The sequence below is a fragment of the Schistocerca gregaria genome, chromosome 1 (assembly GCF_023897955.1).
Source record: "Schistocerca gregaria isolate iqSchGreg1 chromosome 1, iqSchGreg1.2, whole genome shotgun sequence".
In the NCBI taxonomy this organism is placed as follows: domain Eukaryota; kingdom Metazoa; phylum Arthropoda; class Insecta; order Orthoptera; family Acrididae; genus Schistocerca; species Schistocerca gregaria.
The window spans coordinates 1,025,755,185-1,025,779,360 of record NC_064920.1 but is presented as its reverse complement, the minus strand read 5'-3'; the positions used below and the strand labels follow the sequence as shown (position 1 = coordinate 1,025,779,360).

General features: G+C 43.2%; 1 protein-coding gene across 3 annotated transcripts in view; it reads right to left on the bottom strand.

Moving 5' to 3' along the window:
* Positions 1-24,176, bottom strand: part of LOC126278983 (receptor-type guanylate cyclase Gyc76C-like) — a 638,621-nt gene that overhangs the window by 76,047 nt on the left and 538,398 nt on the right. For all 3 annotated transcript variants that reach the window (XM_049979308.1, XM_049979299.1, XM_049979290.1), the window contains exons 4-6: positions 11,379-11,444; positions 2,674-2,914; positions 1,325-1,471 (exon numbers count right to left, since the gene is read on the bottom strand). In XM_049979308.1, the coding sequence (XP_049835265.1) occupies positions 1,325-1,471; positions 2,674-2,914; positions 11,379-11,444 (454 nt within the window). The remainder of the gene's footprint in view (positions 1-1,324; positions 1,472-2,673; positions 2,915-11,378; positions 11,445-24,176) is intronic.

The following is a 24,176-nucleotide window of genomic DNA, read 5'->3' as shown; positions in this document are numbered from 1 at the left end:
ACTGTCCCCCATATTGTAACACCTCCTCTTCTGTACTTCAATGTTGGAACTAAACATGATGGCAAGTAACATTCTCCAAGCATTCGCCAATCCAAATCCTTCCATCAGATTGCCATAGGGTCTAGCACAGTTCACACATTTCCAGTCATGGCATTGACAAAAGAGATTTGCGGCTTATGAGGAGATGCTCGATCATTGTATCACTATTTTTTTTAACTCCCTGTGCTAGCTGGACTTCTGGAGAAGTTTAGAACTCATGTGTGATTCCTTCCTTCCTTTTTACAACCAGTCTCTCCAATGCTGAACAGTACTGTCCATTAGTACATGAGGTTTGGCAGTATTCGTTTAGCTGTGGTTGCGCCTTTGCACTTACACACCATAATCGCATCACCAACAGTGAATTTGGGTGGCTTTAGAAGGTCTAAATATCCTGTATGGTTTTTTACTCGGGTGACATCATGTTCAAAATCACAGAGGGCTCCTGACCACCCCTCTGTGCTGGGACTGTTTCTTTAATGACAACACAGTACTCCCTGCCTCCTTTTGTACTGGTGGGTCTGCCTCTCATGATATCTATTGGTCAAATCTGCATTACAGATGGGTGTCATGATACATTTGTTCAGATAATGTACAATGGAAGGAACGCAGGTAACAGTTCACTACATAGATGAGGTGCTGTGTAGTCAGAAGGTGAATAAACATGGTTGAAAACACTGCCATGTTGTTGTTCTTAAAAGCTAATTATTATGAACTAACACAGCTACGTTGTCCTAACACTGCAGCTCAGCTGAGGCAAGGGCTTCTGGCATATGGAATGGAGGAGGAGAGAAAGGAGGTGGGTGTGGTAAGAGAGCATCCAGGATGGCAGAGTGCTGGGTGAGTGAGGCAGCCAGTGAAGATGCCAGGTACTTGCAACTAATAAGCACACTCTGGTGTGGGCTAGAGGAGTTAAGAGGGCCACACGAAATGGAGGAGTGCTGACCACTTCACGACATCTATCTACACTCACACTTCTGTCTCTGCAAGCCCCCTCTTCCTCTGTTCTATATCCCAATCACTCCTCTCCTTCACTTCACTGTGTGCCAAATGCAACTCAGGTGTCACATACCTATCCTGTTCACTTGCTGCTTCTTTCTCCCAGCTCTAAGCCAACCACTCAAGCTGCAGTGCTGGGACAACGCAATCAACCAATCCAATGTAACTTATATATCACAATTCAATAAAATTATATCTAATAGTATAGAATTTCAGACGGAAGGAAAGAAGTCAATAAATTCTTCAACTATGAAAGACATATGAAGAAATGTTCTTCAGATATGCTCACCCCAAACATATTTAAATGATTGTTCAACAGAGTATGGCATCATGTCTGCAGTTATGACCATGTATTCACCGTCATCGAATAAATTTTGTAGTTGCATTGCTTTCATGAATTCAACTAGCAACAGAGGATTGCCAAGGAACACATAAACTGCAATCAGAATAAATATATTATTTCAAGTACAACATTAGTTCAGCAATAAATAAAGAAACAATCTCAGTTATTTTAAAAAGAAACTTTTAGATTAAGCCTGATTGTGAGCATTATGAAAGTTAATTGAGACAACAAATTACTGTAAACAGTGCAGGTTACTGTATTTTCCATGACGTGTTTTGGCAGATTATTGATTGCCAAACCAGGTACAGTGGTGCCTGTACCTGAACAAAACAAGTAAAGTATTGCTCAGACCACTTTCTTTTACCAAGGAGCCAAGCTTTATAATAAACTGCAAAAATATGTTGAAGACATAAGGAAACTTTGTAAATTTAAAACATTTCTTAAAATATATATACTTCAAATTTTTATTCCATCAAAGAGTTCATGCTGTATAAATTATTGCAAATAAATAATTACACTGAACAATAAGAAAGTAGCCAAAGAGGATGGAGCATAATTGTAAGCAACACAATATACATCTTTTACATAAATTGTATCATGTAATCTATAATCCAAGATGTAGTATTGGAGGAGTCATGTGATATATTTCTGTTATGTGAATCAGTTTCTTTATGATTTTTTAATCTTACCTTACATTATACACTAATAAGTAGTCTATAAATGTCTGTATCATCAATGTTTATGAATATCTTTTTTCCATCATTGTTAAGTATCTCAGCTGTAAACACTGAATATATTATAAATGTGGAATATTGTTGTCTATGCAAATAAATTTGTCTACAAAGTGTATGAATAAATGAACAAAAATAAATCATCAGATGAATGTATACCAATCCACATTTCATTGAAAGCATATGTGACATAAACATGTGTAAAAAGCAGTCTGTGGCACATACAAGACATTCAAGCATTATGAACTGATATAAATCCACCTAATGATGGAGGTGTAATCCACTGAAACATGTTATGCAAAATATTAAACATGTGACTGATTTCAGTAATTTGTTGTTTCAATTAAGCTTATTTGGTATGGTCTGCATTACATGACGGAAACTTGAAAAAATGCAATAACACAAGATCTTAATATAACAGTCAGCTACACACTTCTGTCAGACTAAGGCATCAACTGAAATCCCTTTTGCAAAAGAGTTGGTTCCTGTCTCTACTCAGTTGATTGATGGTATGTTTCACTACAGAATGAGGTATGTCATCATTTGATGTTATTGAGAACTTACTTCTCGTTATGTTCCTAGTTTCATGAACTGTGTTATACCAATACGCTGCTGAACAACAGCTTAGTTTCTGATCACAGCACATTTGTTGATCATATACAGTGCTATGATGTGTGATAGTCATGTTGTTTTCTTTTGCCTCCGCTTCCAGCGTCTCTGCCACACGTTTCCATTGGGGATCAGCAAGTATGGCAAACTTCTTCCAACTGAAGTAAAGCAGCAATGCTATCACAGACTTAGTAACCTGTACAGAAAGCAATAAGTACAGCAGTTTAAGTACAAGTAAAGTTAAACATATATCTGATTTCCATCACTAAGTACAAAAACAACAGTTTAAATAAAAGTGACAACACTATGCTAGTGCGGTACTATAAAAACTGCCATCAAAGCACTGGAAAAACCTATGTCCTGTAACATACCATCTTAGTGCTATAGTGATATGAGGACCGCCTTTGACCTTGTCTCCAACAACAGCTAGCATTTGCCTGTGGAGGACATATAAATAAATTTTCGTATCTGACTGTCTCTTGTCTACCATAAAATAACTCTTCGAATGTTTGGTTGCCAGTTCATGGTGTTCCACTGGCCATAAAGTTGATCTCCACTGATAAATCACTGGCAAAGAAAAAATGACTGATTTCGATAATTGTGATAATATATAATTTTACATCCCACAATTACAGAGCTCAGTGCAAGTCCATAGTTGTAAAGAAGTTACAGGGCACCATATTAGGTAATCATGTACTGCATTACAATACAAACACAAATTATTAACAAGACTGTGATAAAGAATCATAAAATGAGCACTATTAGATAATGTTAGAAATTCAACACGAAAAAAAAAGCAAACTTTTGGAACGGTTTCTGTCTACTTATTGAATGAACATAGTCTGCCGCACACACAAAAGCTGCACGACTCATGTTACAGCAAGAACTGAAGTGCCATAATAAGACTATGCCTGCTATATCCATTCAATGAACTTGGTAGTTTGCTAAATTAGTTACATTACCTGCCACTGTTAAAGATAAACTTGTTGACGTGTGTGGGTTTAAATTCAAGGGGATTACGGAATGAAATTTAGCTAAAACAACTTTATTGTGAAATAAAAAGAAAGAAGAATTGAAAATACAGACAGTTTGTTCGAAAGACATATCTGCAATATTAAAATCTGCCAGTGGGTTAGTGCCAAGACATTGCCATCCAACCCATCCCACTCTTCAACAGAGACCCCCCTGAGGAAGGTGCCTGTGATGATGCAGAATGTGTTCTAAACGGTCTCAAGCACGCTCAGCCAGGTTCAAGTCAGGAGATATCACAGGCTATTCCATTTGGTTGATTCTGTACAAATATGTCAACAAGCGAGGTGAAATGTGCTTGTACATTACAGTCTTTTAAAAAAGAACACATAGGCAAAATGCCGATTGTAGTGCCACACAATAGGCTGGAGGACCCAGTCCTGATACTGCTCTAGTCATCAGACAAATCCTGCACTCATTTCACAGAGAAATGCACACTACTGATCTCATCCCATTCCAGGTGTTTCCTGATTGACCATCTTTGCATGCCACAGGTCTGGGGGATTCTGTTTTACATATGGTCACACAGTGGCTAAATTGACTACCCAGAGATGGGTGCTTACTGGTTAGGTCAACTCGGCCTTCTCGCTTGTTTACAAAAATGCAGAGTGCACTTCTGTCGCATTATCCTCAGGGTAAGCCTACCTATTAGCTGTAACGTTGAGGCAGCGTCATCAGCTGCTGTCATTGAGAACTGGTGAATTCTACAAGACAGATCTATGATATTTTGCTTATCACATAAGCAGCTGAATGCTCAAATGATGTCACTGTGGTGTTCGCTAATCTAACGAGTAATGACACGTGCTGACAGCCATTCTTGTCTCACCACGAAATGACAGTCGGTACATGGTATAAGATAGAAATAACCCTTTGAGGCATGTTGACAGACTCAACACTGATCACAAACCACATTGCCCCATTCTTGACTGGAGAACAGCGTGCTCAACTGAACTTGACTGAATTTGCTTTGTGCCTTGTATCTATATTGATGAAAGTGTGTTTTTTTTTTCATGAAAATGTGCATATATTTACAAAAAATAAAGCTGCTGGCCGTAATTAAACTTAGCATTCGCATGACATTTTTATAGTTGATCAACAGCAAAGTAAAGGGCACAATAGTGTATAGTATAAGGGGGTAATTCTGTAAAAGAAACTACCTGAAAGATTTGAAATCCTATCAGAAAGGATTCAGATCCTAAATAAATTCAGTGCTACAGAAACGCTGTTTTTATTCTGTAGAGGTGTTTTATGAGTGCTAGTCTAAAATAGCTTTGTTTAATATAACCTAAAATATGTGTTATCATTTACGAGGGTGGTTTGACAAATAAAATGCAAGTAAAAATTAAAGAAAAACTATTTGTTTCATAAACAGCTCACCCTACTTCTAGACAAAGTCTTCTTTGACGATCCAGTAATCCTCCACCTTTTTCATCCCATTGGAAAAATAGTTTCTGTCAAACTCTGCACAATACACAATGACTGCAACTATCACTTCCTCATTTTTGATGAAAATTTCTTTCAACCAAGCCAAAGTTTCAAGTTAGGGAACAGGGAGAAGTCTGGTGAATGAGGTGGATGAGCAACCATTTCATAGTAAATTTCAAGCACTTTCGCCATTGTTGTCGCTAATGTATGGGATGCTGCATTACCATGGTGAAAGAGCACTTTTTTTTTTTTTTTTTACCCAACGCACGTTTCAGACGATCCAACGATGAAGTATAATAGGGCCTATTTATAGTTCCGCCTTTTTCCAGGTAACTATGAGTATTATTCCTGTGGATTCCCAAAAAACAGTGGCCATCAACTAACCAGCTGACTAAATGATTTTTGCCTTCTTCTGTGTACTTCCACCAGCCTTTGTCCATTGTTTTGACTCCCGTTTTGACTCTATTGTGTAATAATGGACCCAGATTTCATCAAGTCGCAAATCGGGGCAAAAAATCTTGCGGATTGCGATTAAACATCACCAGATATTGTTTTGAAATGGCGTGCCGGATACGCTTTTGGTCGACTATGAGCAATCATGGCATCCAGCTTGCACGTAGCTTCTTCATAGCCAATTTTCCGTGCAGGATTTTATGCACTCTGTCGGTTAAGATGCCTATAGTCTCATCAATCTGAGGTATTTTTACTCAGCGGTCCGGCATTACCATATAATGGATTTTGTCAATGGTTCACTTTGAGGTGACCTTAACTGGACGGCTGGAGCACGTTTCGTCTTCGGTGCATGTCCGACCACAGTTAAATTTATTAATCCAAAACTGAATGCAGGGTGATAGTGCAGAGTCCGCGTGAACTTCATCCAATTCTGTTTTTATGTGTGCGGTAGTCCAACACTTCAAATGAAAATTTTTAGCAACAGTAGCAAACTCGGGTTTCACCATTTTTTTATCGCAGTCGGCACTCTGATCAATCAGACGGCTGTCAACAATGAGCTGTTCATTGTTGAAATTCTTTACACGATCCTTAGAATAATCAAGCTTATCAACCACGAAGGCGCAACAAAAATGTTCCACTCTTTCATGGAAATTTACCGAACTTATCAAACCACCTTCGTATTTCTAAGTTCCCCTGATTTATTTGTCTCATTTGGTAGGAGCAACTGATGGTTTTTTGACACACTACCTGTTGGCTTTTGTTTCGGGTCCATCAGTCAATGTGGCACTGGTCAAAGTTTCACCCTCCATTTCTGATGGTGGGTTGAGGGAAACATAAAAGAAAAAGTCATCAAACATCAGTCGAAGAACCCAGGACAGAAGCCAACAGCCAGTTTGTTAACAAGTAGCCACGGAAGCCTCAGTCATTATGCTGGTTCTTCGTTATGATTTATTTGCAAATACGACAACCTAATGCGATTAGTTTATACGTGTATCACATAATAATATGTATCTGATGGCTTTATGTAGAAACATACACTTAATAAACTGATGACTATTTATGAACAGCGTGTATATCTTATATACCTGAATGCCCCAAAAATGAATGTGTGTTTCTCCAGTGGGTTTCCTGTGACTTGTCCTATATCTATGTGTACTAACACAGCACGATTTCTAGGACCAATAAAAATTAAATCTCATGCAGGCTTACTCTTACTTCCATTACACTGGTGGCTGCCCATTGTGATTTCATGTGGTCAAAATAATGTTGAGAAATTGGTTTTCGAAAAGAAAAAGGTACAAACCATGCTAATCGTAAATGTGTTCCGATGATTTATTTTGGGGCAGCTTACTTAGCACAGTCAGTACAAATTTCACGTTGTCCAGCTCTTGCCACAAGCTCGTACCTGACGTAAACAGAGAGGCGTCGATAATGGCAGCAAGAACAAACAAACGATGTGCATGTTTTATCTTGTCATCTGGGCTACCAATTAGAGGATCTGTCTATGGGTCATGGAGCTGAGCTTATTTCTTCCACTACCAGCAAAAACTCCCCCCCCCCCCAGATTTATTAAAAAAATCGAATTCTTATGATAACATATCTCCTTAACCATGTGTCATGCAATGACATAATTTGGCCTGCATTCATTCAGTGGCATATGTAAAAACTGCAAAACTTATTGCGAATAGAATAAACAAGAAATAAATTAAATGTTTTGCCTGGTGATGAAGTTTTTCTGCATGAAGAGCGAAAATATACACTACTGGCCATTAAAATTGTTACACCACAAAGATGACGTGCTACAGACGCGAAATTTAACCGACAGGAAGAAGATGCTGTGATATACAAATGATTAGCTTTTCAGAGCATTCACACAAGGTTGGCGCCGGTGGCGACACCTACAACATGCTGACATGAGGAAAGTTGCCAACCGATTTCTCGTACACAAACAGCAGTTTACCGGCGTTACCTGGTGAAAAGTTGTTGTGATGCCTCGTGTAAGGAGGAGAAATGCGTACCATCACGTTTCCGACTTTGAGAAAGGTCGGATTGTAGCCTATTGCGATTGCGGTTTATCGTATCGCGCCATTGCTGCACTTGTTGATCGAGATCCAATGACTGTTGCCAGAATGTGGAATCGGTGTGTTCAGGAGGGTAATACGGAACGCCGTGCTGGATCCCAACGGCCTCGTATCACTAGCAGTCGAGATGACAGGCATCTTGTCCACATGGATGCAACGTATCGTACAGCCACGTCTCGATCCCTGAGTCAACAGATGAGGACGTTTTCAAGACAACAACCATATGCACGAACAGTTCGATGACGTTTGCAGCAGCATAGACTATCAGCTCGGAGACCATGGCTGCGGTTACCCTTGACGCTGCATCACAAACAGGAGTGCCTGCCATGGTGTACTCAACGACGAACCTGGGTGCACGAATGACAAAACGTCATTTTTTCGGATGAACCAGGTACTGTTTACAGCATCATGATGGTCGCATCCGTGTTTGGCGACATCGCGGTGAACGCACATTGGAAGTGTGTATTCGTCATCGCCATACTGGCGTATCACCCGGCGTGATGGTAAGGGGTGCCATTGATTACACGTAACGGTCACCTCCTGTTCGCACTGACGGCACTTTGAACAGTGGACGTTACATTTCAGATGTGTTACGACGCGTGGCTCTACGCTTCATTCGATCCCTGCGAAACCCTACATTTGAGCAGGATAATGCACGACCGCATATTGCACGTCCTGTACGGGCCTTTCTGGATACAGAAAACGTTCAACTGCTGCCCTGGCCAGCACATGCTCCAGATCTCTCACCAATTGAAAACGACTGGTCAATGGTGGCCGAGCAACTGGCTCGTCACAATACGCCAGTCACTACTCTTGATGAACTGTGGTATCGTGTTGAAGCTGCAATGGCAGCTGTACCGGTACAGGCCACCCAAGCTCTGTTTGACTCAGTGCCCAGGTGTATCAAGGCCGTTATTACGGCCAGAGGTGGTTGTTCTGGGTACTAATTTCTCAGGGTCTATGCACCCAAATTGCGTGAAAATGTAATCACATGCCAGTTCTAGTTTAATAATTTTGCCCAATGAATACCCGTTTATCATCTGCATTTCTTCCTGGTGTAGCAATTTTAATGGCCAGTAACGTAGTAAGCGATCAACATTTTTTTCCTTTTCATTATTTTGTGGGGCGTGTCGCTGAGAAAAAGTTTCGAATGTGTTTGAAATAATGTGTAACGTTTGTTGGAATTCGGTAGGTGCTCTCGTCCTCAAATACAGGGTGAAAATAGTCTGCATAATTTGCGCGCTATGGCTTACACCGCCCAAGCAAAAATATACGTAGTTTGTAACTGGAGTACTTGACTTTCACTATGATGTCAGAAGTCATGGGATATCTCCTAATATCGTGTCGAACCTCCTTTTGCCCGGTGTAGCGCAGCAACTCGACGTGGCGTGGTCTCAACAACTCGTTGGGAGTCACCAGCAGAAATATCGAACCATGGTGCCTCTACAGCCGTCCATAATTGCGAAAATGTTGCCGCTGTTGAATTTTGTGCACAAACTGTCCTTTCATTTATTTGTCACAAATGCTCGATGGGCCACGTGTAGGGCGATCTGGAAGGCCAAATCGTTCGCTCGAACTGCCAAGAGAGTTCTTCAAACCAGTCACGAACAATTGTGGCTTGGTGACACGGCGCATTGTCATCCATACAAATTCCATCGTTATTTGGGAACAAGAAGTGTAGCAAATAAAAAAATCCAATCAGTGATCGATTCAGTTTGACCAGAGGATCAAATCCATTCCGTGTAAACACAGCTCACACCACTATGGAGGAGTCGCCATCAGTTTGCACAGGGCCTTGTTGACAACTTGGGTCTGTGGCTTCGTGGCGTTTGAGCCACACTCGAACCCTAACATCACTTCGTACCACCTGAAATTCGGAATCATCTGACCAGGCCACGGCTCTCCAGTCTTCTAGAGCCTGGCAGAGGTGCTGCAGGCGACGTCGTGCTATTAGCAAAGCCACTAGCGTCAGCGACCTGCTGCCGTAGCCCGTTAACAGCAGATTTCGCCGGACTGCCCTGACGGATAAGTTCGTCATAGGTCCCACATCAATTTCTGCGCTTATTTCAAGCAATGTTGCTTGATGTTAGTACTGACAACTCCACGCAGTCGCCGCTGCTCTCCGTCGTTCAGTGAACGCCGTTGGCCACTGGGTCGTCCGTGGTGAGAGATAACGCCTAAAATTTGGAATTCCCGGCAGTGCCTCGACACTCTGAATCGCTAACGATTCCCAAAATACAATGTTCCATGCGTCTGTCTCTATCTATCAGTCCGCGTTCAAAGTCTGTTAATTCCCGTTGTGCGACTATACTCACGTCGGACACCTTTTCGCATGAATCCATTGGCCTCTGCCTATGCACTGCCCTTTTATACTTTGTGTTCACGATACTACCGCCATCTGTTCAAATGGTTCAAATGGCTCTGAGCACTATGGGACTTAACTTCTGTGGTCATCAGTTCCCTAGAACTTAGAACTACTTAAATCTAACTAACCCAAGGACATCACACACATCCATGCCCGAGGCAGGATTCGAACCTGCGACCGTAGCAGTCGCGCGGTTCCAGACTGAGGCGTCTAGAACCGCTCGGCCACTCCAGCCAGCACCGCCATCTGTATATGTGCATATAGCTATCCCATGACTTTGTCACCTCAGTGTAATGTTTTAAACCTTTAACCTAATATTGTACCTGTTAATGAGTAGATGATGATGATGATGATGAGGTTCCATACTCCGAGCAGCGTAGGGAACGGTGCGGGTCTAGGCAAGGTCGCAGCGGAGGTGGTTTGCCATTGCCTTCCTCCGACCGTAATAGGGATGAATGATGATGATGATGATGATGATGATGATGAACAGAACACAGCACCCAGTCATCTCAAGGCAGGGAAAATCCCTGACCCCGCCGTGAATCGAACCCGGGATTCCGTGCGCAGGAAGTGAGAACGCTACCGCACGACCACGAGCTGCGGACTAATGAGTAGATAATGACAGCATTGTAATTTGGTCAGTAATTACATAAAATGCTGAAAATTCCTAGAAACCTTTAGTTAGAGAACCTTTAAGTAGGACGGTCACAGGTTCGAATCCTGCTTCGGGCATGGATGTTAGTGAGGTTTAAGTAGTTCTAAGTTCTAGGGGACTAATGACCTCAGAAGGTAAGTCCCATAGTGCTCAGAGCCATTTGAACCATTTAGGTAGGACTGTGTGACCCGTTTAACCGTTTCGACTGATACTCGTAGCCCAGTTCTCACTTTTCCTCCCGTATTTCCTTTACTGCATCGCACTTCAGGCGCACAGATGCCTCTGATGGCTTCGCAGACCAACCCTGGCACGAAAGATGCAGCCACATAGATTACACATTATACGGGGTGCGGGGCCTACCTAAGCATGGCGAAGTTTGCACCTCTGACATTTCAAATCTTCGATGTTCCTGCTCAAAATGTATAAAAGGAGCTAAAGAAGATTTGCACCAGCGAATAGAATCTTCTGCTGTGGCTCACTTATGAGGCTCCAACGTTTAATTGATTCTTAAAACGCTTCAGAGGAGCACTACGGGGATTTCTACCTCTGCCATTCAATAATAAATACTCGGCACTGTAGTTAATGCATGTAAAACTGATATTTTAGTCGCTGTACGCGAACTCTTTGAAATGTGTCTTCTTTTGGTACCTACCTGAGTATCTGGTGGTTCCGTCCGAGCGAAGGTGGGTACCTTGGATGCCGCCTCCTCAGAGCATTTCTGAAACAGACAGAGAAAGTCTCGTTAGCGTAAAGCAATGCAATGTATTTTGAAATATTGACTCTAATACAGAGGAAAAAGTTCACGTAACAGATAAAGGTAAAAAGGTAATGGAAGCAAGACTAAAAAACCTCAAGGTAAGTTCTTAGGATTTGTCGACATAGAAAAAGCGTTGGACAATATAAAATGGTGCAAGATGTTCTAAATTCTGAGAAAAATGGGAGTAGGCTATAGGGAGAGACGGATAATGTAGAACGTTTATAAGAGAGAAGAAGGAATAATAGGAGTGGACTATCAAGAACGAAGTGCTCGGCTTAAATGGGTGTAAGACAGGGATGTAGTATTTCCCCCCTACTGTTCAATCTCTACATCGAAGAAGCAATGACGGAAATAAAAGAAAGGTTCAGGAGTGGAATTAAAATACAAAGTGGAAGGGTATCAATGATACGAATCGCTGATGACATTGGTATCCTGAGTGAAAGTGAAGAATTACATGGTATGCTGAATGGAATGAACAATCTGATGAATAGAGAATATGGATTGAAAGTAAATCGAAGAAAGACGAAAGTAGTGAGAAGTAGCAGAAATGAGAGCAGCGAGAAACTTAACATCAGGACTGATGGTGAAGAAGTAGATGAAGTTAAGGAATTCTGCTACCTAGACAGCGAAATAACCAATGACGGACGGAGCAAGGAGGACATCAAAAGCAGATTAGCACTGGCAAAAAGGGCATTCCCGGCCAAGTGAAGTCTACTAGTATCAAACATAGGCGTTAATTTGAGGAAGAAATTTCTGAGAATGTACGTCTGGAGCACAGCATTGTATCTGAGTGAAACTTGGACTGTGGGAAAACCGGAACATAAGAGAATCGAAGCATTTGAGATGTAGTGCTACAGGCGAGTGTTGAAAATTAGGTGGACTGATGAGGTGAAGAATGAGAATGTCCTGCGCAGAGTCGGAGAGGAAAGGAATATGTGGAAAACACCGACGCGGAGAAAGGACATCTGTTAAGACATCAGGGAATGACTTCCATGGTACTTGAGGGAGCTGTAGAGGGCAGAAACTGTAGAGGAAGACAGGGACTGGAATACAGCAAATAATTGAGAACGTAGGTTGCAAATGCTACTCTGAGAGGAAGAGGAATCCGTGGCGGGCCGCGCGAAACCAATCAGACGAATGATGACCAAAATATAAAATAGAAATCCAAAACCGTTGGGGTGGAGGGGAACACAAGGCACGCCTACCAGTTGCAGTGCTGGCACTACAAATTGCGCGTCATGCTTACACGAAAGCAGACGAAAGGTTTCTTCTAACAGTAGGCCTACCGGTAGGGGTTGTTGGCGACTCCCGAGATGGGCCAGCAACTGCCTCTTCACTCATTTTGATAATGTTTAGCGCAACTGCACAATAAAAACACGCAGAACAGTACAGCGCAAAACAATAACGAAGCAGACGACAATGGCTACCTTGTACAACACAGTCAGCTACGTAATGTTGGCAGCAATCGAAACTGCGTGCCTACCGAAGCCTCCAGACGTTTACCGACTTCTAGCGATTCAGAACTAGGGAGAGGTCTGCCATCTAAAAGTTTGCACACTGTACATGACGGGCCTGGTAGTCTAGCGGTTACTAGCAAGGTAGCTCAGCGTGATCGGCTGCCCTCTTTAATTAAAAAAAATGAGTGAAACATTCAACAATCAACTAGAAGAGGTGTCATGTGACATCCGCCCGCTCCAGATGAATGGAACAGTGACGAAGAAGAAGGGAAAAAGAAGCGGCAAAGCGCGTGCCTCTCAAAGATGCGAAGAGTTGCCAGAACCAACACGTGGTTCGAATTCCACTCTAAACTTTAGATTCCCTTTCCCCAGGTGGGTAATTGTGGTAGGTTAGGGACACTCAAGTCGCGGAAGTGGCTTCCAATAGAAAGATTTGCATCAGGACTCTGAGCCCCACGAAAATATTACTATTCTTATTATTGTTACTATCTACACTCCTGGAAATTGAAATAAGAACACCGTGAATTCATTGTCCCAGGAAGGGGAAACTTTATTGACACATTCCTGGGGTCAGATACATCACATGATCACACTGACAGAACCACAGGCACATAGACACAGGCAACAGAGCATGCACAATGTCGGCACAAGTACAGTGTATATCCACCTTTCGCAGCAATGCAGGCTGCTATTCTCCCATGGAGACGATCGTAGAGATGCTGGATGTAGTCCTGTGGAACGGCTTGCCTTGCCATTTCCTCCTGGCGCCTCAGTTGGACCAGCGTTCGTGCTGGACCTGCAGACCGCGTGAGACGACGCTTCATCCAGTCCCAAACATGCTCAATGGGGGACAGATCCGGAGATCTTGCTGGCCAGGGTAGTTGACTTACACCTTCTAGAGCACGTTGGGTGGCACGGGATACATGCGGACGTGCATTGTCCTGTTGGAACAGCAAGTTCCCTTGCCGGTCTAGGAATGGTAGAACGATGGGTTCGATGACGGTTTGGATGTACCGTGCACTATTCAGTGTCCCCTCGACGATCACCAGAGGTGTACGGCCAGTGTAGGAGATCGCTCCTCACACCATGATGCCGGGTGTTGGCCCTGTGTGCCTCGGTCGTATGCAGTCCTGATTGTGGCGCTCACCTGCACGGCGCCAAACACGCATACGACCATCATTGGCACCAAGGCAGAAGCGACTCTCATCGCTGAAGATGACACGTCTCCATTCGTCCCTCCATTCACGCCTGTCGCGACACCACTGGAGGCGGGCTGCACGATGTTGGGGCGTGAGCGGAAGACGGCCTAACGGTGTGCGGGACCGTAGCCCAGCTTCATGGAGACGGTTGCGAATGGTCCTCGCCGATACCCCAGGAGCAACAGTGTCCCTAATTTGCTGGGAAGTGGCGGTGCGGTCCCCTACGGCACTGCGCGTAGGATCCTACGGTCTTGGCGTGCATCCGTGCGTCGCTGCGGTCCGGTCCCAGGTCGACGGGCACATGCACCTTCCGCCGACCACTGGCGACAACATCGATGTACTGTGGAGACCTCACGCCCCACGTGTTGAGCAATTCGGCGGTACGTCCACCCGGCCTCCCGCATGCCCTCTATACGCCTTCGCTCAAAGTCCGTCAACTGCACATACGGTTCACGTCCACGCTGTCGCGGCATGCTACCAGTGTTAAAGACTGCGATGGAGCTCCGTATGCCACGGCAAACTGGCTGACACTGACGGCGGCGGTGCACAAATGCTGCGCAGCTAGCGCCATTCGACGGCCAACACTGCGGTTCCTGGTGTGTCCGCTGTGCCGTGCGTGTGATCATTGCTTGTACAGCCCTCTCGCATTGTCCGGAGCAAGTATGGTGGGTCTGACACACCGGCGTCAATGTGTTCTTTTTTCCATTTCCAGGAGTGTATATAATGTATAAATATATATTTAATGTAGAAAGAGGAAATGCTGCTACTAAAAATCTCGGTAAGTTCTTGACCGATCTGCTTTATATAACACACGATACTTTAATGAACGTTCAGAAGAACATAGGCTATATATTATGTTTAATTTACATAATACGTAAAGAAATATCTAATCCAAAAATCTCGAAAAGTCCCTGACCTATTAACTCCAGATTACTTCACGTTACTCTAATAAACGTTCGGACGGATACAGGCCAAATGATTTTACTTAGCATACATACTATTAAAATTTTTATATAACAAGGAAGCGTTGTTAGCAAAAATCTCGAAAAGTTTCGAGAGCGATTCATTTCGGTTTCTTAAACACTGCTCTAATAAACATTCAGATGAACATTTGCTATATATGTTTTTAAACAAACATGTACAGGTATTCTCTTGAAAATCGAGTGCAAGAAAGAAAATGCTGTGTTTTGCGCTGTTGTGAAAATGTGCAGTTCTGTGTTTGTTGTTACATTCGGTTCTCACAGACAATAGGGAAGTTGTATTTGTAACTTATCGGCTTATGATTGTAAGCTATTGCGAAATCTGAAATTGCAATATCCGTCAACAAGGCCCAAGATCAGAAGGAGGGGGATGAGGAGACTGAGAGGGGGACAGGAAACAGACATGCAGATGGGGAAGAAGGAGATGGAAGAGAGAGTGGGGCAAGAGGTGGACAGAGAGGGGGAGAGGATGAGACGGACAGAGAGGGGGTAAGACAAAGAGATTAGGACGTATACCCAATTCCCAAACATACTTAGCAATAGCCATAAAAGGCTACGATTACTACTAGCACTGTAACTATTATACTGGAACGTTGTTGCACACATCGCAGGTTAGCAGAAGTCAGCCTGGTTATAATACAGTGAAGGCGTTTCCGCAGAATTCATTGCAGATAATTAATATTTTCGATATGCGAAGCACGAGAGGAAGGAATGAAGAGTATACAGGATGTCCCAGGAGGAACGGTTAATATTCACACGAACGATCAGTCAAAGGAAAGAAATCTAGCAAACATGGGCTCTAAAATGCATGTCCTAAAGAGTTTTGAGCACTTGGTCATCTTTGATGCTGCGAAATGTGTCTTTCCTACTGCAAGCTCTTTGCTTTGCATGTTTTGCGAGAAGGTCGTTAAGGCTAAAAAAAATAATTGTCGAGTACACTTGAGCTCTTCCGAGCGGTCTAAGGCGCTGCAGTCATGGACTGTGCGGCTGGTCCCGGCGGGGGTTCGAATCCTCCTTTGAGCATGCGTGTGTGTGTTTGTCCTTAGGATAATTTAGGTTAAGTAGTGTGTAAGCTTAGGGGCTGATGACCTGAGCAGTTAAGTCTCATAACATTTCACACACATTATGCGCACTTGTTTAGCAAAAGGATGAACACGTGCTAGTAGCTCTTAAGGTATCCATTCAGTGCCCATGTTTACTCAACATTTTTTTCCTTGTTTTGGTCCTGACTAACATCCTCCCAAAATATGGAAAGCAAACAGCCTGCAATAGAAGAGACTTGTTTCACATCGACGAAGAAGATATGCTAATAGCTGTTAAGGTACGCATTTTAGAGCCCGTATTTACTAGACTTTTTTTAGTTCGAATGGTCCTTCCTGTGATATCTCAGAATACAGACCATTACTCCTGGGACACCCTGTATGCTAGTTACCCTCTGGCACTGAGCTCAATAGAAATATGGCGCTTGCTTGATCTACCTCTACATCTACACACATACTCGGGAATCCACCACACGGTGCGTGGCGGAGGGTACCTCGTACCACAACTAGCACCTTCTCTCCCTGTTCCACTCCCAAACCGAGCGAAAAATGACTGCCTATATGCCTCTGTACGAACCCTAATCTCTCTTATCTTATCTTTGTGGTGATTCCGCGAAATGTAAGTTGGTGCCAGTAAAATTGTACTGCAGTCAGCCTCAAATGCTGGTTCTCTAAATTTCGCCAGAAGCGATTCACGAAAAGAACGCCTCCTTTCCTGTAGAGACTCACGCCCGATTTCCTGAAGCATTTCCGTAACACTCGCGTGATGATCAAACCTACCAGTAACAAATCTAGCAGCCCGCCTCTGAATTGCTTCTATGTCTTCCCTCAATCCGATCTGACAGGGATCCCAAACGCTCGAGCAGTACTCAAGAATATGTCGTATTAATGTTTTATAAGTGGTCTCCTTTACAGATGAACCACATCTTTCAAAAATTCTACCAATGAACCGAAGACGACTATCAGCCTTCACCAAGTCATCTTGTATCCTCCTACAGTCACTCAACGACGACACCTTCCCGTACACCACAGCATCATCAGCAAACAGCCGCCCATTGCTATCCACCTATCCAAAAGATCATTTATGTAGATAGAAAACAACAGTGGACCTACCACACGTCCCTGGTGCACTGCAGATGATACCCTCACCTCCGATTAGCACTCACCATCGAGGACAACGTACTGGGTTCTATTACTTAAGAAGTCTTCGAGCCACTCACATACTTGGGAACCAATCCCATATGCTCGTACCTTAGTTTGGAGTCCGCAGTGGGGCACCTAGTCAAACGCTTTCCGGAAGTCAAGGAGTATGGCATCCGTCTGATACCCTTCATCCATGGTTCGCAAGATATCATGTGAAAAAAGGGCGAGTTGCGTTTCGCAGGAGCGATGCTTTCTACAGCCGTGCTGATGCATGGACAGCAACTTCTCTGTCTCAAGGAAATTCATTATATTCGAACTGAGAATATATTCGAGAATCCTGCAACAAACCGATGTTACGGATATTGGTCTGTAATTTTGAGGATCCGTCCTTCTACCCTTCTTATATACAGGCGTCACCTGCGCTTTTTTCCAGTCGCTGGGGCCTTTACGTTGGGCAAGAGATTCGCGATAAATGCAAGCTAGGTAAGGAGCCAATGCAGTAGAGTACTATCTTTAAAACCGAACTCTGGACCTGGCGATTTATTCATTTTCAACCCATTCAGCTGCTTCATAACCCAGGGATGTCTATCACTATGTCCTCCATACGGGAATGGACCTTGATGGGAGAATAGAACTCGTCATGGAGTACCTTTTAGCACGATCCGGACAAAATACAGTCGCATTCAGAAAATTCAGAGGGTACATTATGAAGTGGTACGCCTGTGGTTAGCGCGCAGAAGTGCTGTTATACTAACCATGGGCGTCAGGCGGTGGCCAGGGCAGCCGTCGCATCGCTGATACGTTATCTGGAGCAATAACGCATTCTGACGGGAGAGCTGGTCAAACGCTGCTATCTGCCCGGAGTGGGTGTGACGTGCATAACGCACCCGGAGTGGGGCAGTAATAGATTCGAGGCCAGCTGGCAAACACGGGGGCACTGTGTGAATTCGTTACCGAACGCCAGCGATAAGGAAAGTCTAACCGAGAGCGGACTCATTTTCAGAGGCTGTGGGTCCCAAAACTTTCCGGTTCGCTCTGTCCTCTCCAGAACGAAGCTTCCAGAAACGCGGCATTAAAGCTTATGATCTGTTTCTCGTAACACACCTACTTGCATATTTACACCAATAAGATAAAAATTATCCTCTATCGGGGGAATCTACATCTACATATACATGGATACTCTGCAAATCACACTACAGTGCCAGGCAGAGGGTTCATCGAACCACCTTCACAATTCTCTATTATTCCAATCTCGTATAGCGAGCTCTGATTTCCCTTATTTTATCGTGGTGGTCGTTTCTCCCTATGTAGGTCGGTGTCAACAAAATATTTTCGCACTCGGAGCAGAGAGCTGGTGATTGGAATTTGGTGAGAAGATTCCGTCGCAACGAGAAACGCCTTTCTTTTAAAGATGTCCAGCCCAAATCCTGTATCATTCCTGTGACAGTCTCTCCCATATTTCGCGATAATACAAAACGTGCTGCCCTTCTTTGGACTTTTTCGATGTACTCCGTCAGTCCTATCTGGTAAGGATCCCACACCGCGCAGCAGTATCCTAAAAGAGAACGGACAATAGTAGTGTAGGCAGTCTCCTTAGAAGATCTGTTGCATTTTCTAAGTCTCCCGCAAAACACAGTCTTTGGTTAGCCTTCCCCACAACATTTTCTGTGCGTTCCTTCCAGTTTAAATTGTAGGACTGACTGGGTACATCGAAAAAGTTCAAAGAAAGGCAGCACGTTTTGTATTATCGCGAAATATGGGAGAGAGTGTCACAGAAATGACACAGGATTTGGGCTGGAAATCATTAAAAGAAATGCGTTTTTCGTTGCGACGGAATCTTATCACGAAATTCCAATCACTAACCTTCTCCTCCGAATGCGAAGATATTTTGTTGACACCGACCTACATAGGGAGAAACGATCACCACGATAAAATAAGGGAAATCAGAGCTAGTACAGAAAGATATAGGTGTTCATTCTTTCCACGCGCTATACGAGACTAGAAAAATAGAGAATTATGAAGGTGGTTCGATGAACCCTCTGCCAGGCACTTGAATGTGAATTGCAGAGTATCCATGTAGATGTAGATAATACACAAGTGTCAAAATACAATATTGCAGTGCCTGCGTTATTCCGAATTACGATGCAACGTTCGTTCGGACATGCATGGATGTCTGAAGTAACAGGCACTGCGGCGACTGCAGCCGTCATGAAAGACATGAAATGTAATCTCAGTTGGCGAATGTGGACTACCATCACCTGTATAATAGAATGAGGACACTGAAAATTTGTGCCGGACAGGGACTCGAACCCGGGTTTACCGCTTACCACGACCGGCCACCTTACCATTTGACTACCCGAGCACGATTCACGGCAGATCCAAACTTCCATATGTCGCTAACCAAGTATCCACACCTGTACCCGTACATCTATTATGTATGTTCCCGAGCAGGGGAGACATTTCACTTGAAAGTCGCTTGCCCGGTGTCGGTGGATAAACATGCATGCATGTCCAAAGGAACTTCGCATCGCAATTCGGATAAGCGGGAAATCCGGGGTCGAATATCGGTCCGTCACAAATTTTCTCTATCGTCATTCAATTATACAGCTGATGGCAGTCCATGTTCGCAATTGCGAGCACATGTCATGACATAACTATCAAAATGGTGTACTAAGGAAGTAGGTCTGTAATCTGCAATCGAATTTGAAGATTGCACTATCAGCGTCTCATAGAATTACTTACTTCCGTTTTTGTACGTCATTACATCTCGACTTACTTCCAATTGCCGCTTAGTTTCATATATGTAATTACTCGCTTTTCGCGATCACAGTCAGAGTTTCACACGCAGCTACAAGGCTCCTTTTCCACTGGATGCTATTTCCTGCTTTCTGCTGCCAGTCACCCTCTATGCCGATCTGCAACAAGTCCTGACGAATTCCAGCTCTGCACCTTTTTTTGGTCTACCTAGTGGTCTTCTTCCAGGGAGCAAAATCAGTTGATTTCAAAGGCCATAGAAGTTCATCCATTCGGGTAACAGTACTTGCCCCTACAGGCCGTTTGATTCTCATCTGGCTACAATTGTAGATCTCACCCAGCTCACAATTATGCAGGGTCCTCCAGACCCAAGTGGTCTCCTACCGGATCACAGATCTTTCGTAAGAGTTTCCGCTCAAAAACAAGTCAAGTCTTTTCTTCCTAGCACTAAAAGCTTCACAAACACAAAACCGTACTGGTTGGGTCTGTGTTTCATACAGCAGGAGTTTGAAATTCTTCGACACAATGTGAGACACAAAACACTGATAGAGACTGAAGTACAATCGGTTTGCGGCTTGGATCCTTGCTATAAACTCTGCCTCACGCTATGCGTCTTCTACAAAGACCGTTTAACTTCATTTGCAGTTGTATACTCTTTGTTTTATAGTACACCAGAAGACACTAGAAAATGGTCTCGCAACCTGAAATCTAGGTCGCTTATAATAAAAAGTTGAGAAACATAGGCAAAAAGTCTGTTTCCTGAAAAAATAATTACAAAGTGAAATAAAGATAATTATAGTCATTCGTGGGGCTGAGGAGTCACGAATCAGTGAATCAACAGGCTCACGATTTCTCGAATAGTAAGATTAAATGATTCAGTCGCGGAGTCGAAATTTCGTGGCACCAACTGAACATTGGATGGTCGTTACCGCCATTGTTCGATGAGTTTGGCCATAGGGAAGAGAAAAACCGACCGGTTAAAACCTATACTAGTTAAGTTCTGAAAAAGTATTTTTCGATATCTGTTTGGTCCCGATTATAACAGCTGTATGTTTTTATTTTTTAAGTAAAAACTCAGTAAAAAAAACGATATTTCAGTAAGCCATAGCGGCAGTACTAAATTTTTTGTTTTAAAATAAACCTTTTTTTGAAGACGGAGTAATTTTTATTTATAAAATTTACATTTATTTGAAATATTGTGCTATTATAGAAAATGGCAAAAGGGATCAGTGCTATTTTAATAACGACGACGACAAAAACGGGCAACAGAAACACATAGCATAATAATTGGAAAAGCACCGCTGGGACAATAGTGCACCTATTGTGTATCGTGGTTGTAAACGCGTTTAAGTGCAACGTATATGCGGAAGTTCCTCGCTGTCGTCGCCAGAAAATTGTACTGCAGAATGGCACCAATCCTAGTCTGGAAATATTTTTACGAAGTGACGTAACAATGAAGTACAAAGCTTCATTTGCTTTCCTACACTAGAGATTTGTCTGACATTGCTATTAAATAATAAAAGGAGAAGGAAATTATGGTAACTGTAATAAACTAAATACAGCAACTAATTCACAAGAAAAATAAGCAGTACAGTAGTTGATCTGCGCCCTGTGTCTGCCTGTAACCCTCGAAAACTGACAAATTATCACGATAAACAAGAGTTCTTCAACCTCAGTTTTCAGCTTTTAGCACGGACTATTCGCAGTGCTCAAGTGGTCGTATGATCCCAGTTTACAACATGATTTTTGAGCAGAGTTTAAAAAATATATAATCAATACGAGAGTACTGCTGTCTTTTGTAGCACTCAACCACTTACCGCTTTTCGAGAGAAGCAGGGAACTGTGGACAGACTAAGTTTTATTTTCTTTGCATACGTAGTTTAATATTTTGGTTCGACGTATTTTGAAACTGAAACGAAAATTTTTTCACTCTTTGTGCTTTTATTACAGGAAATAATAAGAATAAAAAACTGAAAATCTGTTATTTCAATGCTGATAGGGTAAACTGGCCTGAAAAAACGCCATGTAACGGAAAACTGATTGTTTCAGAGATGACCGCCATCTCTGGCGATGCTGCGACAGCTTCCAAAAGGCAATTCACGTAAAGCGCTGAAACGGGGAAAAATATAGCACATAAAACACTGATAGAGTTCATAAAACGGACTCGCAAAAAACGTTTAAACAGCTTTCGTGGATTCCCAATTCGTATGATGCCACGCGTTAATAATTCATCGGCGACCACTTCACTGTAGCGTTGCATTGTAGGGCTTCAAAGTACCCCCCCCCCCCCCCCCCCCCCCCACACACACACACACACAGGCGTCTGCAGAGGAGAAAGGGGGCAGGAGGAGGCACTTGCCTCACCCGATAATTGCAGAATTCTCACGTATGTCTACAAACGACCGAGCGTGGTTGGACACTGGACTCGCATTCGGGAGGACGACGGTTCAATCCCGCGTCCGGCCATCCTGATTTAGGTTTTCCGTGAATTCCCTAAATCGCTCTAGGCAAGTGCCGGGATGGTTCCTTTGAAAGGGCACGGCCGATTTCCTTCTTCCATCCGATGAGACCGATGACCTCGATGTCTGGTCTTCTTCCCCAAGAACCCCCCCCCCCCCCCCCCCCCCCTAGAAACGACTGTCTCTAGTCGATCACAGGTTTTACATCGCCGAATGCAAGCGGAAACAATGTGGCATTAGTAAACATTAAATGGCTGGTTGTCAGGTTGTTCACGGGAAATTATACAGTTTTTCATGTCGTAGCGGCTGTATCGGTGTTGTTTTCCAGTCGTGGCCGATGTGTTCCTTTACAGAATATTGTAAAAAAAGAGTAACCGATTTTTTCGCTGTCTCTTCCTTGTACAGCTCTGAACGAGCTACAGAATGGGATATTTCCAACACCCAGCACAGAACAAACAAGACTGAAGTGTACCTGGTGCACCTGAGAGATAGCCGTGTCCTCGTCACATCTTAATCTCAACAGTAAGTTTGCATTTGACCCGTCAAAGCTTGGTGGGACTTCATTCAGTTTTACTCGGTAGATCGATTGTAGTAGAGTACGAAGAACACGCCCAGGCTGTGCTGTAGGTACGTCGTAGGTGTGGATCCAAAGGCAGAAAAAATAAGAATTTCTGCGCTGGAAGAGATGAAAAAATGGTTACAGAGCAAGGTCTGTCCGTTCCCACCCCCCACCCCCATTTAAACCCCGTCGAGCACGTGTGGGCTGCATTGGGGTTACGTACTGCAACAGGTACAAAAGCACCAGTGACCATCCAGCAGATGTCGACGGCGCTGATGCAGGACTGGAATGCCCCACATTATCAACCTTGTGGCCAGCAAGGGAGCACGTTGTAGAACATGCACTGCAGTCCGTGGTGATCAGACACTCTATCTGTAAATATGTAATTATGGTGATGTGAAAATTACGTAACTGCTGGATATATTTTGGAATATTTGAAAAATGCCAATCCTGCAACTTCACAACAAAATCGCGCGGAATTTTCGACGGCACCAACACATCAAGAATATTTTGCCACAGTGGAATAATAAACATCGAAATGAAAGTCGAAAACACGATTATGTAAAGTGTGTTGGAAATCCAGCGTACAGCCGTCTGATGATGAACTTGCCAGTTCGAAACCGGTTACGGCATTGTTTACCTATGTAACCCTTTCCACCCTGAACACCTTTTGCTTTGAAAATGGTGAATAAAGTTGAATTTTCTGTCTACTTGGGCATAGTAGACACTGGGGAAAATAATAAAAAACTCTTCCATAAAAAATGTAGCGGGAAAACAACTAGCACAATCGTGAGGGTCAGGTTTTATTTCACGAAAATTATTCTCTGACTTCCTGCTATTTGTTTGATATTATAAATAACCTGAGGGACAGTTATGAATAAAAAATTATTCTTTCATTTCTTTTATTTATTAGTTACTGTGAAAAATGTTACATAGATTGCAAATCATATTCTGCGGTAAAAAAAATCAATAATAATTTTTGTAAATTTATTTTGTAACACTAAGGCATGGTTCAGACTGCTTCACTTTTCGTGAAATAATTTGAAACAATCCTTTCCTTTTGCAAGACGTAAGTATTGATTGCATTTTATGCACTTTTTGA